The 15,948-nt window shown below is 41.4% G+C and overlaps 1 protein-coding gene across 1 annotated transcript; it reads left to right on the top strand.

Annotated features, from left to right (window-relative positions):
* Nucleotides 1-1,133: 1,133 nt before the first annotated feature.
* Nucleotides 1,134-12,887, top strand: CMAS (cytidine monophosphate N-acetylneuraminic acid synthetase). Its single transcript, XM_059846112.1, has 8 exons — nt 1,134-1,420; nt 4,035-4,177; nt 4,397-4,552; nt 7,193-7,326; nt 8,217-8,311; nt 8,995-9,166; nt 10,697-10,847; nt 11,575-12,887. Exons 1-8 carry the CDS (start codon nt 1,149-1,151, stop codon nt 11,847-11,849), a joined length of 1,398 nt encoding a protein of 465 aa, XP_059702095.1. The 5' UTR covers nt 1,134-1,148; the 3' UTR covers nt 11,850-12,887.
* Nucleotides 12,888-15,948: the final 3,061 nt, after the last annotated feature.

Genomic DNA, 15,948 nt, shown 5'->3' on the forward strand with positions numbered 1-15,948 from the left:
CAGTGATAGATATGGTCCTTCTGCTCCACAACACATCTTGAACAACCAGAGGACATCAGTCACCCACTTGTGGTACGTTTTCACCATGGACTGACACGAGACTGAGATCCTGAGTCCCTAGGAATGATTTTGTGACTTCTTCAACAGCCTCTACTTTCCACTTTCTAAACTACATTAAAGCCCAAATTCCCCTGTAGCCTTATGTCAGCAGTGGATTACTTTATTTTGCCCATTCGGTTTCTATAAGACAGTTGGAATAGCAACACCGTGCGTTTTTATGCTTTAATACATTTTTAGGAAGCGGAAAAGAGAAGCCAAGGAGCACTTTCCAGCTCCCCTTCCCACCACGAGGTTCCGTGTGGCTGCTCTGCCCTCTGCCGGGGCTGCTCAACAGGGAAGGGAATGAGGCTGGAGAAGCCCTTGGAATTTGGGGACGGAAAAACACCCCGGAATTGTCTGGCAGGGTGCCCAGGCTCGGTTCCCGGCGGCCGGAGCTCCGCGGATCTCCCTGACAGCCACGTCCCGTGTGCCCGCAGGATGGCAGCCACGGCCTGCGAACGTCCGCAAAGAGCTGCACAACCACAGGATTGTCATATAACTGTGATTCTAGTGACCTCTGGAGTCACCCCGTCCAACGCCCTGCCCAAGCACGGCCACGTGCAGCAGGTGACACGGGAGCGTGTCCCGCTGGGTTGGAATGTCGCCGGAGAGGGAGGCTCCAGGCCCTCCCTGTGCAGCTGTTCCAGGGCTCTGCCACCCTCCATGTGCAGAAATTCTTCCTCCTGCTGAGCTTCTTGTGTTTAGTTTATGGCCAGTGCTCCTCGTCCTGTAACTGGAAGAGTCCGGCATCATCCTCTTGGCACCTCTGAGATATTTACATGCATTAATGAGATTCCCTCGCAGTCTTCTCTAGACTACAAAGATATGCCGCCGAGGTCTGTCTGTCTATCTATCTATCCATCCATCCATCCGTCCGTCCGTCCGTCCGTCCGTCCTGCCGTGAAAGCAAGCTTTGAGGGGGACCTTGTGCCAAAAGAGCACCCTCTCCTCCCTAAAGGCTGGATGATTCCCCGAACCCCCCCTCGCGCCCCCACACGGCGCATCCCTCGCTGTTCCCCCAGCGTCTCCCCGCCCCTCTCCACACACGCATGCGCCGCACCGCAGGACTACATTTCCCGGCATGCCCCAGGGGGCGGTCCGCGCGCGTGGCAGGGCGCGGCGGGAGAGGAGCAGAGCGGAACAGGGACAGAGACATGGCCATGGATGCGGGTGAGGGGCGGCCGCAGCCCCACCTGGCCGCGCTGGTGCTGGCGCGGGGCGGCAGCAAAGGGATCCCGCTGAAGAACATCAAGCTGCTGGCGGGGGTGCCGCTCATCGGCTGGGTGCTGCGCGCCGCCACCGATGCCGGTGTCTTCCACAGGTGCGCAGGCGCCGTCCCCCCTGAGCCTACCCTTCCTCCGGCGGGTTCTGGGTCGGGATGGACGGGCAGAAAGACCCTGGCCCAGGGAGGGGCTGGGGGAAGCTGCACTTCGTCAAGAGGCTCTTAGGGATGACTATCAGTGTCTGCAGGGAGGGTTCAGAGCAGGGACCAGGCTCCGTGGGGCCCAGCAATGGGACAGGAGAAGCGTCAGGAACTAATGCCCAGGAAGTTCCACCTGGACACGAGGAAGAGTTTCTTTACTGAAACAGGCTGCCCTGGGAGGCTGTGGAGTCTCCCTCGGTGGAGATACTCAAAAGCTGCCTGGATGGAATCCTGTGCAACCTGCTCCAGGTGACCCTGCTAGAGCAGGGAGATGGGGCCAGCTGACCCGCTGTGGTCCCTTCCAGCCTGACCCATGCTGTGACTCTGCCACTGATCCTCGCTTAAGACAAGGGGCTGCAGTCACTGTGGCATCAGGTTAAGGGTCAGCAAGGCAGGCACCCTGTCAAGAACTCAGCTGTCCCTTCCTGTTGAGGGTGATCAGCAGAGGAATGAAGAAATTAAAGTCTACACAGTAAATTGAAATTAAAGTTTTTTTGATGCGTGGTTGGATGGCCACTAGCTGGTGAAGTTGTAAATATTGATGGATTTACTTCATTAAGACATCTGCATTAAATGTCTTCATTAAGACATCCGCAGGCTGGAGGTGATCTCCTGTGAACTGCTGAAGCACAGGATGACTTTGGTTCATGGTCATCTGGGTACTCAGGACAGCGTGCACTGAGCTTGGCATCTCCAAGGATGGAGACCCCACAGCCCTTCTGTTCCTTTCACTGCACTCACCCAGAAAAATCTTCCTTATTTTCTCTCTCCCTGCCCAGCAGTGAAATCACCTCCTTGCTGAGATGCCTCTTTCAGCATCTTCTGGCATATGTGTGCTCCCAGGCCCAGTCATCGTGCTGGCTCCTGCTGAGCTTGCTCCCATTTTCCTTTTTGGTATCAGGGAGCCCACCGCTGGACCCAGCACAGCAGAAGCAGTCTCACTCAAATGTCAAGTTGAAGGAGATAATCTTTTGTGCCCATGTGACACAGAAGAGAAGCTCAGTTTGTGGCCAAGTGCCTGAAACTTCAGAAGCAATAATTAGAGCTGGATAGAAACACGTGTGTTGTTGGTGTTGAGAATAGAGGCATTACAGATTTTTCTGCAGGAGCAAGACAGAGGATTTTCTACACATTTGCTGGTAATTAAAGCTATGGTTAGGATGTGCTTGGTGTGTAGCACACTTAGGGGCAGGTTCCCAGTGCAAACCTGCTGCATAATGCTCAGAGCAAGTCAAGGAGAAACATAGCCCAGCTAGATCCAGAGCACTGTATCTCATAGCTGCTCTGTCATTATCTGGTCTGGAAAACCTTTCTTGCTGTATCTGAAAAGTAGAGGATGCAGCACTCTGTTTATTTTTAATGAAGAAACAGACAAGAACACTTCTGGTTACTGAGGTTACTGATAATTTCTTAATGATTGTGAATCTGTATTGCTGAATGACCTGCTGTGGCTTCTGTTTGGCATCTGAATTTTCCCAACAGGAAGCCAGTCAGGGTGGTGCAGCCTGACTTTGAGGCATGGCAGGTGCAGTAGGTGGACATGCACCAGGTTTGCCTTGTCACCTTTGGAACAGCTGTGTAAGGTACCTGTTCACCGTGGTTGAATGGGGAATGTGTATTTAAGTTCACCATCCCAAAGCAGTTTCTGGAAAACACCTCTTGTGTGTTTGTTCTCATGGGTGTGACTTGACATTGCTGTCGCTGTCACACATATTTTTCTGCTGATGATCCCACTATGTCTTTGGGGGAAGAAATGTAACTGCAGCACCATTTGCTGTGGACAGTGCATTGAGAATGCCAGCACTGCTGGGAGAGGAAGGGTGACTTTTCATAGCTTTTTTTTTACACCTCTCATGCTTTTTTGTCACTGCGATGACAGCAGTGGCTTCACACTTGCTCAGTGTTTGTCATCACACGATACTCAGAATTAGCCCTTCCTTTTGTAAATGTTTATTTTCCCTGAACGATTGCAATCTTGCTTTACTAGTACTGGAGGTTTTCTGTGCCAAAACATTTGGAACTTGAACAGCTCCTTCTCTGGGAATGTATAGAGCCCAATTAATACATTTTAACACACTTGCAGCATAAACTAATCTTTTAACTTTGTGGCAGTTTTAATTGTTGCAACCTAAACTCTTACATGATTCTGAATGCCACATCCAATGCATTCGCAGTTCATAGATTTGTGAACATGCCTAACAAATTCTTTCTGCTGACACTGGATTTTTCTGGTAACACTTCTAAATGTTATGTTGCTTAAGCTTCCTGCATGAAATGCAACTTAAGATTTAGATTTTACACTCTGGTGTTTTTTATCCCCATTGTTAAAAGCTGCTGGTTGGACTGACTGGGTTAGTTTTATTAATACAAATACAATAACTAGTTCCTTCTATTGCAAGGTGTAGTACAGACATAAACAAGCTGGGGTTTTTTTCGGGTTAAATTGCAACAGGCACGTCAATAATGGTGGGATTTATTCTTTATATTCATTTCTGTCACTGTCTGCCAACAGCATATGGGTTTCCACAGACCACGATGAGATCGAGAAGGTTGCAAAGCAGTTTGGTGCTCAGGTCCATCGCAGGAGCCCCGAAGTCTCTCAAGACTCCTCCACTTCCCTAGAAGCCATCACAGAGTTTCTCAATCATCATCATGGTAAATCAGGGATGAAATATGTTAAGCTTTTCTATTGTAGCCCCAGAGGGATGATGCACTTATTATTTAGAAAAATAAGTAAGCATTGAGTAAATAAAAGTCAGAAAGATTCAGATTCTTTTTTTTTTTTTGGTGTGTGGTACTTAATCATACCATGCTTTGCAATTGTGTGTTACTAAAGATGTGAATTGTTTCATAAATATCTCTGTTTTTCTTTAGAGGTTGATATTGTAGGAAATATTCAAGCAACATCTCCCTGTTTACATCCCAGTGACCTTATAAAAGTGGCAGATATGATCCAGAAGGAGGGCTTTGATTCTGTCTTCTCTGTTGTGAGGAGGCATCAATTCAGATGGAGTGAGGTAAAGAAAGGAGGTAATATTTAGATGTTTCTGGTTACAGTTATACTTCACTTTTTTTTTTTTTTCCAAAATTCTTGCTTTTCATACCTATCCTATTTTGGGAAATGATGTCTGAGGCATAGACTGAGTTCTCTCTGAGAGATTTGAGAGGCTTAGATATTCCTTCCATGCACTGGTGTCTTGATAGGCTGAGCAATGCTCAGTAATTTCTGTTACTGTTTTGTAGAAATAAAAATTATATTAAAATTCTATTAGCTTGTCTAAGCTGAAGATACAGTTTCTTAAAAAACATTACGTGTTAACTTTTTCCTAGTGGGTATTCATGGGTATTCAGACACGATTCTGAGGTCCTCACTAGAAAACTGTTTGTTCTTGCTAAGCAGTAGCTGACAAATGACAAAAATGTGAGATAAAATCTTGGTGAGAATGGGATGACAAGCTCTTGGTCTGCAGACTTAGGTTTTGTTTTATCCTGATAATTTGGCTGCTGACTTATGTCACATTGCAAAATGCCTTTGAGTCATGAGTGCTGAGCTCATGATGTTGATTAGCTCATCCAGAAAAATGTGACTGTTTTTTCCCAGAGAAAATATGCCCCTTAGCTACAGTGGCCAAGATGACCAAAGACTGACATTTTACAAATAAAGATTGCACCTTGGTTTAGCTGTAAAGCACCCTTTGTCCTGGTACAAAGAGCTCTTCCACACATTTTGTATGTTGGCTTTGTTTCTGTGGTTAAAGCAGAAATTTTTTCATTTTTTAAAAATGGTTATTTCAGGTACTCTCACACTGGAGTTTTGGTGGTTTTTCTAGTTTTTTTTTTTTTATTAGTTACTCAGGCATTACAGTTATTTTGTTGAGATATAAATTGCTTCAGATGAAATTTTTTGTGAGTTTAGAAAGCACCATGCTGTAAAAGAGCATGTGTAATAAATGAGGCTTGATCTGAGTTAAGTTGAAGTAAAAGTTAAGCCTTCGTTTAGAATAAACACTTGAACATTGCCATTGTTCCCCATAAATGGAGAAATAAGTGACACTTTTTGTTTGTGCAGTGTAAGAGGAGTATCAAAAGCATGGGTGGCAATTTCAGGATTCTGTGGATTGTAGTTTAGCAAGCCACATGCACACCTTGAGATGCTGGAAGGGACAAATAAATCTCATGTGGATCTGCCATGTGGCTTCCTGAAGTGGTTGTGTCCCATAGGCAGATTGTTAAATAAGAAAGCCTTGAGGCCTAACTAAGAAAAGAAGTAATTCTTCTGCACAAAATGATATCCAAACATTTTTAATGTGGTGAGAGATAAGGAATGATTCAGCTGCAAGGACTGGGGAGAGCTGGAAATACATTGTGCCAACATGAGCAGCTTAAGGATAAATGCAAATGGCCTTTCAGGTGTGTGGTGTTTCAGGTGACAGTGATTCACAGCAGCATTATACAATGGTTTTTCTTCTTTTTATTTTTCCATACAGCTTTGGAGTACTGATTATGCTAAAAGAATTTAATGGGGTTTTTTGGTATACCTCTGTAGCTCCTTCTGCATTAAGGTTTAATATTGATAGACCCTGAAAGAGAAAGGTGTCTCTGACTGGAATACTTCAGTGAGCACAAAGCCTTAGCTGGTTAGGAAACACAAGGTGTGTGTGTATCTACTAAAGCCTCAGAATGTTTTGGGTGTTTGAGAATGCCCTCTAACTTTCTCGTGGTTACTGGATCGTGAGACCTGGTGAATTTTAGCTGCTTTGTACATTTGGATTGAAGGGGCTTAAGGACAAAAGCCTCTGGTCCTTGATTTGGTTTCTGCTGCATGTACAACTGTCATTGGTAATAAAATGGGATCTTTGGGATGGTGTTTGTGCAGACAGCTGTTTGTTTATTTGTGGACACTTATGAAGAGTTAATTCATATCCTTAAATATTTCTACACCACTTAGGAAGAGTTAATTCATATCCTTAAATAGGATGTATTTTGGGGAAGTCCCAAGATGTTTTCACAGGCAAAAATTATTCACATATGCTCTTTTTTCACCTTCCAGATTTGAGGCTGATCCTTTCAGGTATCAGAGTGCATTCAGGCATTCCCATGTGCAGTAGCAGTTGGAGTACAGGAATAGTATTTCTTTCACATTGGCAAGGACAGTCTGGTAGAATGTCCCTCCTACTCCTTGTGGGAACGAGTTTTGAAGCAAATAACCTCTTGGGTTTTTGTTCTTGTTTCTGTTTGGTTGGTTTGGGGTTTTTTTTCTAAAGTGATAATGAAAAGTTTCCTTTTCCACTGCTAGGCATACAGAGTAGCTGTCCAGTTTATCCACAGTTCCAAGAAAGAGAAGCAATTCAGTGATTCCCCAGAGAAGCTGTGGATTCTGTGTGCTTAGAAGTGTTCCAGGCCAGGTTGGATGGGGCTCTGACCAACCTGGGATAGTGAAGGGTGGCCCTGCCCATGGCAAGGGGTAGGAACTGGAACATCTTTAATGTCCTTTCCAACCCAAACCAGTCTGTGATTCTTTCTAAAGTTAAGCAGAATGAGGCAATAGTGAGAGAAGTTGGTGACTGAATTATACACTTAATTTTTCAACAGAAGTTATTTAGGTTGTTAAGTGACTCTGAACAGGAATTATATAAAGCTTTTGTTGTATTTTTTTTCCTCTGTTAACAGAAAACAAGATGACAGAACCCCAAAACCTGAATCCAGCAAAGCGGTACCGGAGGCAAGACTGGCCTGGGGAGCTCTATGAAAATGGCTCATTTTATTTTGCCAAGAGGCATCTGATTGAGAAAGGCTACTTGCAGGTTAGTGCTTCTGGTTTTTCATGCTCTTCATAATAATACATCTGCTCTTGCTGTAGAGGGTTCTGAATTCAATACTCTGTTTTGATTTCTGATGCAGTCAGTGTGAAATAACAGCACTCTGACCTCAGAACAGTTTGCTAATTATTTGTAACTTAGCAGGGCTAGTTACAGCTAGGGCAGTTCCAGTAACAGCATCCTCCATAGCAAATAAATTCATGCAAATAAATATCTTATATAGCTTTAACCCTAAACCAATACAATACTGAGTTGAGTTTTGCAGGAGTTCACCAGTGTATCTTAGAATTCATTTTAGTGCCACTAAAGGTGTGAAACTGAGCTTCATGCAGTGTCATAGCCTTGTCATAATCTGTAAATTTTTATGTTCAGCCAGTTTCGTCTTATGCCAGTTTTTGTACTGTAACTTTAACAGTCTTTTTCCCTTTCTGATGTTTACATATCAATGTAGTGGTGCAGAATAACACTGTGGTGTGGTGGATATATTTCCCTTAGAAATTAAGTAACAGTATGCAAATATTAAAATAGTCTCCCTAAGCAAATGCTGAAGCTATTACTATTTTGCTGATTAAAAGCGCTAGTAAAATTAGTGTGATGTAATTGCTATAATGCATAACATCTTGCACACTTTCTCTTTCTACTATTTCATTGTAAAATGGTAATAGTTATTAACTATTTCTTCAATAGTTATTAACTGTTCCTTCAAATGGTTTTGTGTCACTGGCAAAAATATAATTGATGGTTCACTTTTATATAAGCCATGGTGGCCACTGTGTAAACAGGCACCTGGCTTTCACTGCACGTTGCTAAATTGTAGAGTTTTGTGTTTGTGCTGACCCAAGCATAAAATTTGAGTGGATTTTATTTTTTTTCAGGGTGGTAAAATGGCCTACTATGAAATGCGTGCAGAGCACAGTGTGGATATTGATATAGACATTGACTGGCCTATTGCAGAGCAGAGAGTTTTGAGGTAAAAGCACTTTTTATTCCCTTATTTCTTTGATGCTGCTTGTTTCAAAGTGTGGTCATGTGAATTTATAATGCATGGAATGTAAGCAATGGATATCAAAGATAACTGGGCAGCTTTATTTCTGCCCAGGATTTTTTCCTCTCTCTGTTGAAAACAACTGAATTACCTTTGTTACATGGTGGGGTTTTGGTAGTTTGATTTTTTTTTTTTCTTTAAAGTGCAGCTTGGTGAAAAGTGTAAGCCCTACTATATCTCAGCAATGTGTTAGCATCATCTCTGGCTTTCCCAGCTGAGGTGCCCCAGATTTCCATGCCCCAGACCACTATAACTGATGCCTAGGAATGGGAATGTTTGTGTAGAGAGCATGAGCTTATTCCACCTCACCAGCTGCCTTTTCTTTGCAGCTGCTCTAAGGAAATAATGGGTGGGAATGGAATATATTTTCTGTGCTTTTTTCATCCTAATTTTTAAATGGATGACATAAATGAGCTGTCTTTTGGATGGTTCTGTTTGTTTCTTTGAAGAGGGGCAATATAGTTGGAGAGTGATGATGAGAATAAACATCAGAAAAAAAGAATTTCAAAGCTGATTCTTCTGTCTGAAGGTTACAGTTGTATGGGAAATACTTGAGGTTTTGAAATGTGCAAAAACTTCCATCCTAAAAAGATAATTTCTTTGTCTAGCTTTGGATATTTTGGCAAAGAGCCACTAAAAGAGGTGAAGCTCTTGGTTTGCAGTATTGATGGATGCCTGACCAATGGTCGCATTTATGTGACAGAAGATCACAAGGAAATGGTCTCCTACGATTACAGAGATATTGTTGGCATTGATCTATTAAAGAAAAGAGGAATCCAGGTAAGTGCTGTTCTGAAGAGTGAGCCTTCATGTCTCATGTAACCTGCAGATTGAAAGATTCTAAAAGAACAAATTCTTGCAGCAGAGAAGTTGAAGATTTTTCACAGTACTTGTGGTCAAGCAGCATATTATATTGGTTGGGACAGATGTTATCCTCAGAACCCTCAGAGGAGAATAAGTGTTTTGACAAAGTTCTCAATCACAGTAATTGCATCATCTTTCTCCATTTCACAGAATCAGAGAATGGCCTGGGTGGGACCATCTTGTTCCATTCCCCTGCCATGGGCAGGGACACCTTCCACTATCCCAGGCTGCTCAGAGCCCCATCCAGCCTGGCCCTGGACACTGCCAGGGATGGGGCAACCACAGGTTCTCTGGGCAACTTCTGCCAGGGCCTCCTCACCCTCACAGGGCATAATTTCTTCCTCATATCCAGTCTGAACCTCCCCTCTGACACTTTGGAGCCATTCCCCCCCTGTCCTGTCACTGCAGGCTCTTGTCAAGAGTCTCTCTCCATCTTTCCTATGGGCTCCCTTCAGGCACTGGAAGGCCACAATGAGGTCACCCAAGAGTCCACTTCTGTGAAATGGAGTAGATGTTTTTTCAGCTTCATTTTCTGGGAAACCAGAGGGGTAGGAAGCTTGTAATCACTGTTTTGTTGCCTGTGGGAGCCCATTTCCATACCTTCTTTGACTTGGAATGTTTCATTGAAAACCTATAGATCTTTATGCTGCACTTTATGTATTTCTAATATATGTTGCTGATACAATCCTACCTTTTGTTCCTCTTCTCTTAATTCTGTATTAAAATCAGTGTCAAGCATTCGTTTGTATTTAAAAGCAATTAGGGAAGATAAGCTTGTCGACATCTTTGACAGAAAACCTGAAGCATTTGCATCTGAGATTTCTAAAAATCCTGCTGCAATTATCTTCTGGTTTTAGCTTACCTTGTGCACCATTCCTAAAATTTTGAATTTGGAATGAACTTCCAGAGGTAAATGTGCTGTGCTGCTTCAGTCTCTGTGGTGTTGGTTTGATGCTTTTAAATGGTGCTATAAATAAAGTTATGTTATTAAGTAGAGGGACCAAGGAAAAAACTTCATGTTCTACTTTGGCAAATATTTTAGAAATCTGTCTTGGGAATTCTCTCATTTCACATTGTGACTTAATTAGATTATATTGCACTAGATAGTCACCATGCCACCATACTGTGATATTTAGTATTTTATTTAGTACATGTTGCATTTAAAAAGACAAATGTAAATGATTTTTGAACATCAGGGAGGGCTGCAGAAATGTATTCACCTTCCTAAAGGAACCTCAAGACTCCGTAGTTTTGGATGCTAATCACTTCTGCTCTTGAGTTTTGAAAATCAGTCATTCAGTGCTTTTTCAGAGAAAGCTTCTACAAGCAAAACTTGCTCCTTTTTTTGTAATAGTAAATCAACTTATATGTCATGTTTCTTTGACAGTAAGTAGAAGTACTAAGTAGAACTTACTAAGTAGAACTTACTCGATTTTATTTCAATAGGTTCGGCTCATCTCTGACAGAGATTGTTCAAAAACACTGTCAGCCATGCAGCTGGGATGTGTAGCCAAAGTCAGCGTAAGAAATAAACTACAGATTCTGAAGGACTGGCAGGAGGACATGGGTTTGAGCTGGAAAGAGCTGGCTTACTTAGGTCAGTTCTTTTCTTTTGGTTTATTTAATTTAAATAGGATAGACAAATAGAATCATTGTACTGCTGCTGAACTTCAAACCACTTTTCTCTTTGTAAATGCACTGAATTTAATGGGATTGCTGTGCACATTGCAGCACACAATCACCAAAAGCAGGTATTTTATGGCCTGTTAGGGTACAATCTAAATGTTACAGACATTGATGAATCTGTGTAATTTGGTAAGGGAAGTCTTCAATGTTTTTCCAGTGGGATATAGGAAAGATTTTGTTTTAGGAAACATTTTGAGATCAAAATGTTGATAAGCATACACTTAGAGCTGACAATTTTGAACTCATTCTAGTTCATTTCAGGGGGATATTGTATAGATTATATTCTGAAATGGTAATCAGAAATGGACAGAATTAGAACTGAAAGCCGTGAACTTCTGTGCTAAACTGTATTTCAGTGACAGGCTAAGTGAGGAGTCCTGCCAATGCTTATTCAACTGCTCACATAATTTTAGTGCTCTTAAAAGTAGCATTCTCTTGCCTGAAGATTGTGAAGTGTGGTCATCATTTTTACATGGATCACCAAGATTTTCCAACACCTGACATGCATGTGCTAAGTACTGTTGAGCTGCTGAGATGAACATTGTGACAAAAAAAAAAATTCAAAAATCAGATCAATGGATACTACTGATTCTTTCCCTTCTGTGATATTTGGCCTTGCCTGTCATCTTCCTCCCCAGGAAATGAGGAGTCTGACGTGGAGTGCCTGAAGCAGGCAGGCATGAGTGCTGTGCCTGCTGATGCCTGTGCCGCTGCTCAGAAGGCTGCTGGTTACATCTGTAAGAGCAGAGGTGGCTGCGGAGCTGTGCGGGAGTTTGCAGAACACATATTCCTGCTCTTAGAGAAAGTGAACTCTGCAAGGAAGCAGCTGGAAGAAATCAGCTCAGCAGGGAAGGAAACTGGGAGAAATGAGAACAGCAGAAAAGGAAATAAGGAACTGATGGATAAAGAGTAACGCCATTGGTCAATCCTGCTTTTCTTCCTCAGTACATCCATACCCCGAAGGAATGCTTACCTTTCAAATTTTACAGCACAGTAGAGTTAAAAAGGTGTCTTCCCCTAATTCCAGGTCCCACATTTATGATTATATGCTGAAAATATGATCATATCCATGATGATTTTAAAAGCCTTTTAAGTGCAATGGGAGGAATGCTAGAAGAGAGAGTGCCCTGTACATCTGCTCTTAATCATCACACCTGTCCTACAGGGATGATGCCTCTTTATTTCATAATCTGAATGTTTTCAGGGATCAATGATTTTGCATGACTTGAAGATTTGTAATTCAGGCTTAAAAACCCCAAAACTTCTGTAAGTTTGCTCATGTGGTTTGCATTTCTTTTATCAAATGCATGGTGTTGTTTTTGTGTGATTGCATTTTACAAGCTTTGTCCTTAGCAAGGAAGAGTTTTAACATATGCTGGAGAGGTCAGGTGTAAACTACTTATCAATAAAACTTCCTCCTCTATTTTTAAAATACAACACAGTTACTGTAAAACAAGTTAATATTCGTTTAAAAAAAGCACTTTAACATGTGTTCATTTTGAAGCTCATAAATAATTAAATCACATTTGGAATTGTGCCTCTTGGAATCTATTTATTTTGGGTTTTATCAAAATGCCTAAATTAATATTTTGCCAAATTTGGAGTTAAATTTCCCACTGTCTTTGAGATCTTTGCAGAAACTCAGTTTCTTTCTATGAAGACTATATTGCAACTTCAAAAGAGTTAAAGCCATATAAAAGTCTTTAAGTTTATTGTATAAAAGTAGCTGCTGTTAAAAACAAAACAAAACCAAACTATAGTTGATGTGGGTTTATATAAAATATATATACAGACTACTTTTAGCATGTTAAAACACTGGTTTACATGCTTGTATTTATTGAAAATAGGATCTGTATTGTACATTACAAATACAATAGTATATATCAGAGTTAAGTTCTGGTGTGGGTTATGCTAAAAAATAAAAATACCCATGGTACACTGGCAATTACAAGTGAGGTGAATGATTTATTTTGTTTCTCTGGTAAATATTGCATTGTATAAGTAGTTATACTCCCAGTATATCACCTGATATATTGGCCTCTGATAAACTTTTTGTTTACTTCCTTTCAGAAAGCAAAATGTTGAACTGAAAGGATTTGCTGCCTATCTACAGTTAAAAGATAAATTGTTTATTGTACTAATCAGCTCTAAGTCACCTAAATTTAAGTGTCTCAGGCACATTTTAGGGTTCTGTGCTGGATAAATCCCATGGACTTTGACAAGAGGAGAGCCATATTTTGGACATCAATGTTTTCACTTTGATAAATTCTTGTTTAGAAGAACATGGTATAATCTTATATTGGAAAGAATATGAAGGATAAAAGAGCTCTAGAGACTGTTTACCAAAAAAAGATATGGGATATTCAGGATCTGATTCCTGAAAGGTTCAGATTTGTATTGCCCACACTGTAGTGGAAAGTCTAATTAGAGGGTAGGAAGAGGGATGCCTTAATTACTCCTCTTGATTTTACAGAAGAGCCTCAATCATATGAAGGATTTAGGGGTCAGAGAGGCAGAGACAGTGAGGGTAACTCTGTCACCTTAGAGGTGAAATCCCAAGTCCCAGGAAAGGTTCAAATGTGTAGAATATTTTTCCAAGGCCTATTTCAGTACATGTGACACCACAGCTGCCTTTGATTAGAGGGGTATTACTCATTCAAAGTAGATTTCAATGGTCAGTTTTGTTTTTCTGGGCTAATTTTGAGATCATCTTTTGGCCATGTGAGCTCTTGTTTTTCGCTTCAATTAACCTAGGTTATTTCAAAGATCTTAGGTGATGTGGGCTGTTCTGTCATGATTATGTGAAATGGAAAAACAGGAAACTATGTGAATATTTGTAGTAAGCAATTATGAAAAAGTAGCTGATTACCTCAAATTTTAAATAAACAGCTTACTTTAGTCTTTTAAGTAGAAAATGGTTATGGGCTGGCTTGTGGTATACTGCAAATCATACACTCCCAAGTTCCTGTGCTACACAAATGATTTATGATGGCAAAGGTGGACAGATTTAATGCCCAAATTAATCCTTCACACCTTCACCCACTTCTGACTCTCATTATTTATTTTTATCTGCTTTTATCTCTTATTTCTCTTATTTATCTTCCTCTCTAGTTCCTGTTTGGTGATGCAACAAGTTCCAACCTGAAGTCATTTCAAATCAATATGAATCACATATATCTCAGCCTTTTGAAGTCAGAGATATGTTTTAATACTTAGTGGTTTCAAGTTTTTAAGACTTTTAAACCTTGATCACACTAGTTTTTCCAGAGCCTATGTGGGGAAAGGTTTTTTGTTTTAATTTTTTTTTCTGTTAGTCTGATGTTAAAACACTATTTAATTTTGCAGAAATAAGTCTAAATTAGTCTAATTCCATCCGGCAGGACCTGTCATCCTAATTGTTACCATTACAAGAGCCGCAGTGCTGTACAGAAGAAAAACACCATTGTATGTGAACCTGATGCATAAAAGGGTTAGAAAAATTTGCCAGTCATACACTTGTCTGAAAAATCTTTGGATGGTGGGTTTGTTTCTCTCTCTCTTGTTCTGGGACAGGTTGGTCTATCCCCATTTCTGATTCTAGATATGTTTATGGATGTGGCTTTGGTTTAATAGAGCACTCCCCCTTCTGTGGGGAAGGAATGAAATAGAATGAGCAGTGAGTAATGTGAAGGTAATGATAGAAAATTATTCAGGTTAGTAAAGAGAGGGCCTGGTGAAACTGAGGAGGTGTATTAAAATAAGCTGAGCTTAACTGAAAAACAATCCTAACATAAATGTTAAAACATCCATTTTCACAGAGCAGTTATAATTCAGAAAAGTATCTAATGGTTTGAAGTGTGTACCAGCAGTTGAAAAAGCGGAAATTATTAGAAAATACAGCAAATATGATAAAAATAATGAATCCACTGTATGATTCAGTGATTTGTGTGTATCTTGAATACTGCATGTTTTGTTTATTTTGTGTTGAAAAGACTGTAGCATTCCAAAGGGAATAAATGTGGGAGGATAAAATGGATGATGTAAGACAGGAATCAGGTTCAGTCGCAGCAGTAGCCAATCCAGATTTCTTCACTTTGGACTGAAGGGAGTTGTGTATCTGTAAAATTAGGGACAGGAAGCTATGGAAAGGCCACTGAAGAAGGTAACAGTGACCAAAATCTGGTGCTTGAGGAATATAAATTTACCATGTTGTATTTGGTGGTGCTTTCCAGTTTTTCTGTGGCCTCAGCACATTTGCAGCTCGTGGATTTCCAAAGTTGGACATGAGTTTGTCCTAGGTTGACTATATGATGCTTTTATCCCCAATAGTCTTGTTCCGTTTATGCTGAATAGTAAGTTTTGCACCTTTAAGACTTGCTTCAAAGATTGAGGCGGGGAGAGGAGGTGTGCAGTTTGTTTTCAGACACTGAATTCACTCCTACACATTCCTGCTTCTGAACTGCGTCGTTCTGTGGATGAACAGACGCGGGACAGGGCTCTCTTTTTTTCTTGCTTTTTAGTTAGTTTAGCTAGCTGAGGCAAAGAAGTTCCGTGGACTGTGCTTTTTTTTTTCCTTTTTCCCCTTTCTCTGGACCTGTTCACACCTGCTCTGGACTGAACAACCATAAGAGCACCAGCAGCTCGCATCAGTGGGCCGGGCTGGGCCTGGGCCATGGCATTTCCAGCGCCGGAGGGACTGATAAGGGACTGAGTGAGCTGAACTGGAATCTGGGGAGGGGACTTTCTGGGTTTGTCATCTCCTTTGGAGCAGCAAGGGGTTTTATTGTTTAATATTAAGTTTTCTTGTTTAACAAACAGTTTTTTTCCACTTTTCTCCAAGGAAGTATTTTCTCCTGGACCGGATGGGGGAGGGGTGGTAGAATCCGATTTCCTAGGGGGGCCCTTTGGGGGTTCTCTCCCAAATTTGCCCTGAACCAGGACAGAGTTACAGACATTTAATGAACCTCAGAATACGTAAAACAGATTTGGGCCATTTGTGTTTCATAAATCTGGCACTCAAAACAGTTCTCGTT

The sequence above is a fragment of the Haemorhous mexicanus genome, chromosome 5 (assembly GCF_027477595.1).
Source record: "Haemorhous mexicanus isolate bHaeMex1 chromosome 5, bHaeMex1.pri, whole genome shotgun sequence".
NCBI lineage: Eukaryota > Metazoa > Chordata > Aves > Passeriformes > Fringillidae > Haemorhous > Haemorhous mexicanus.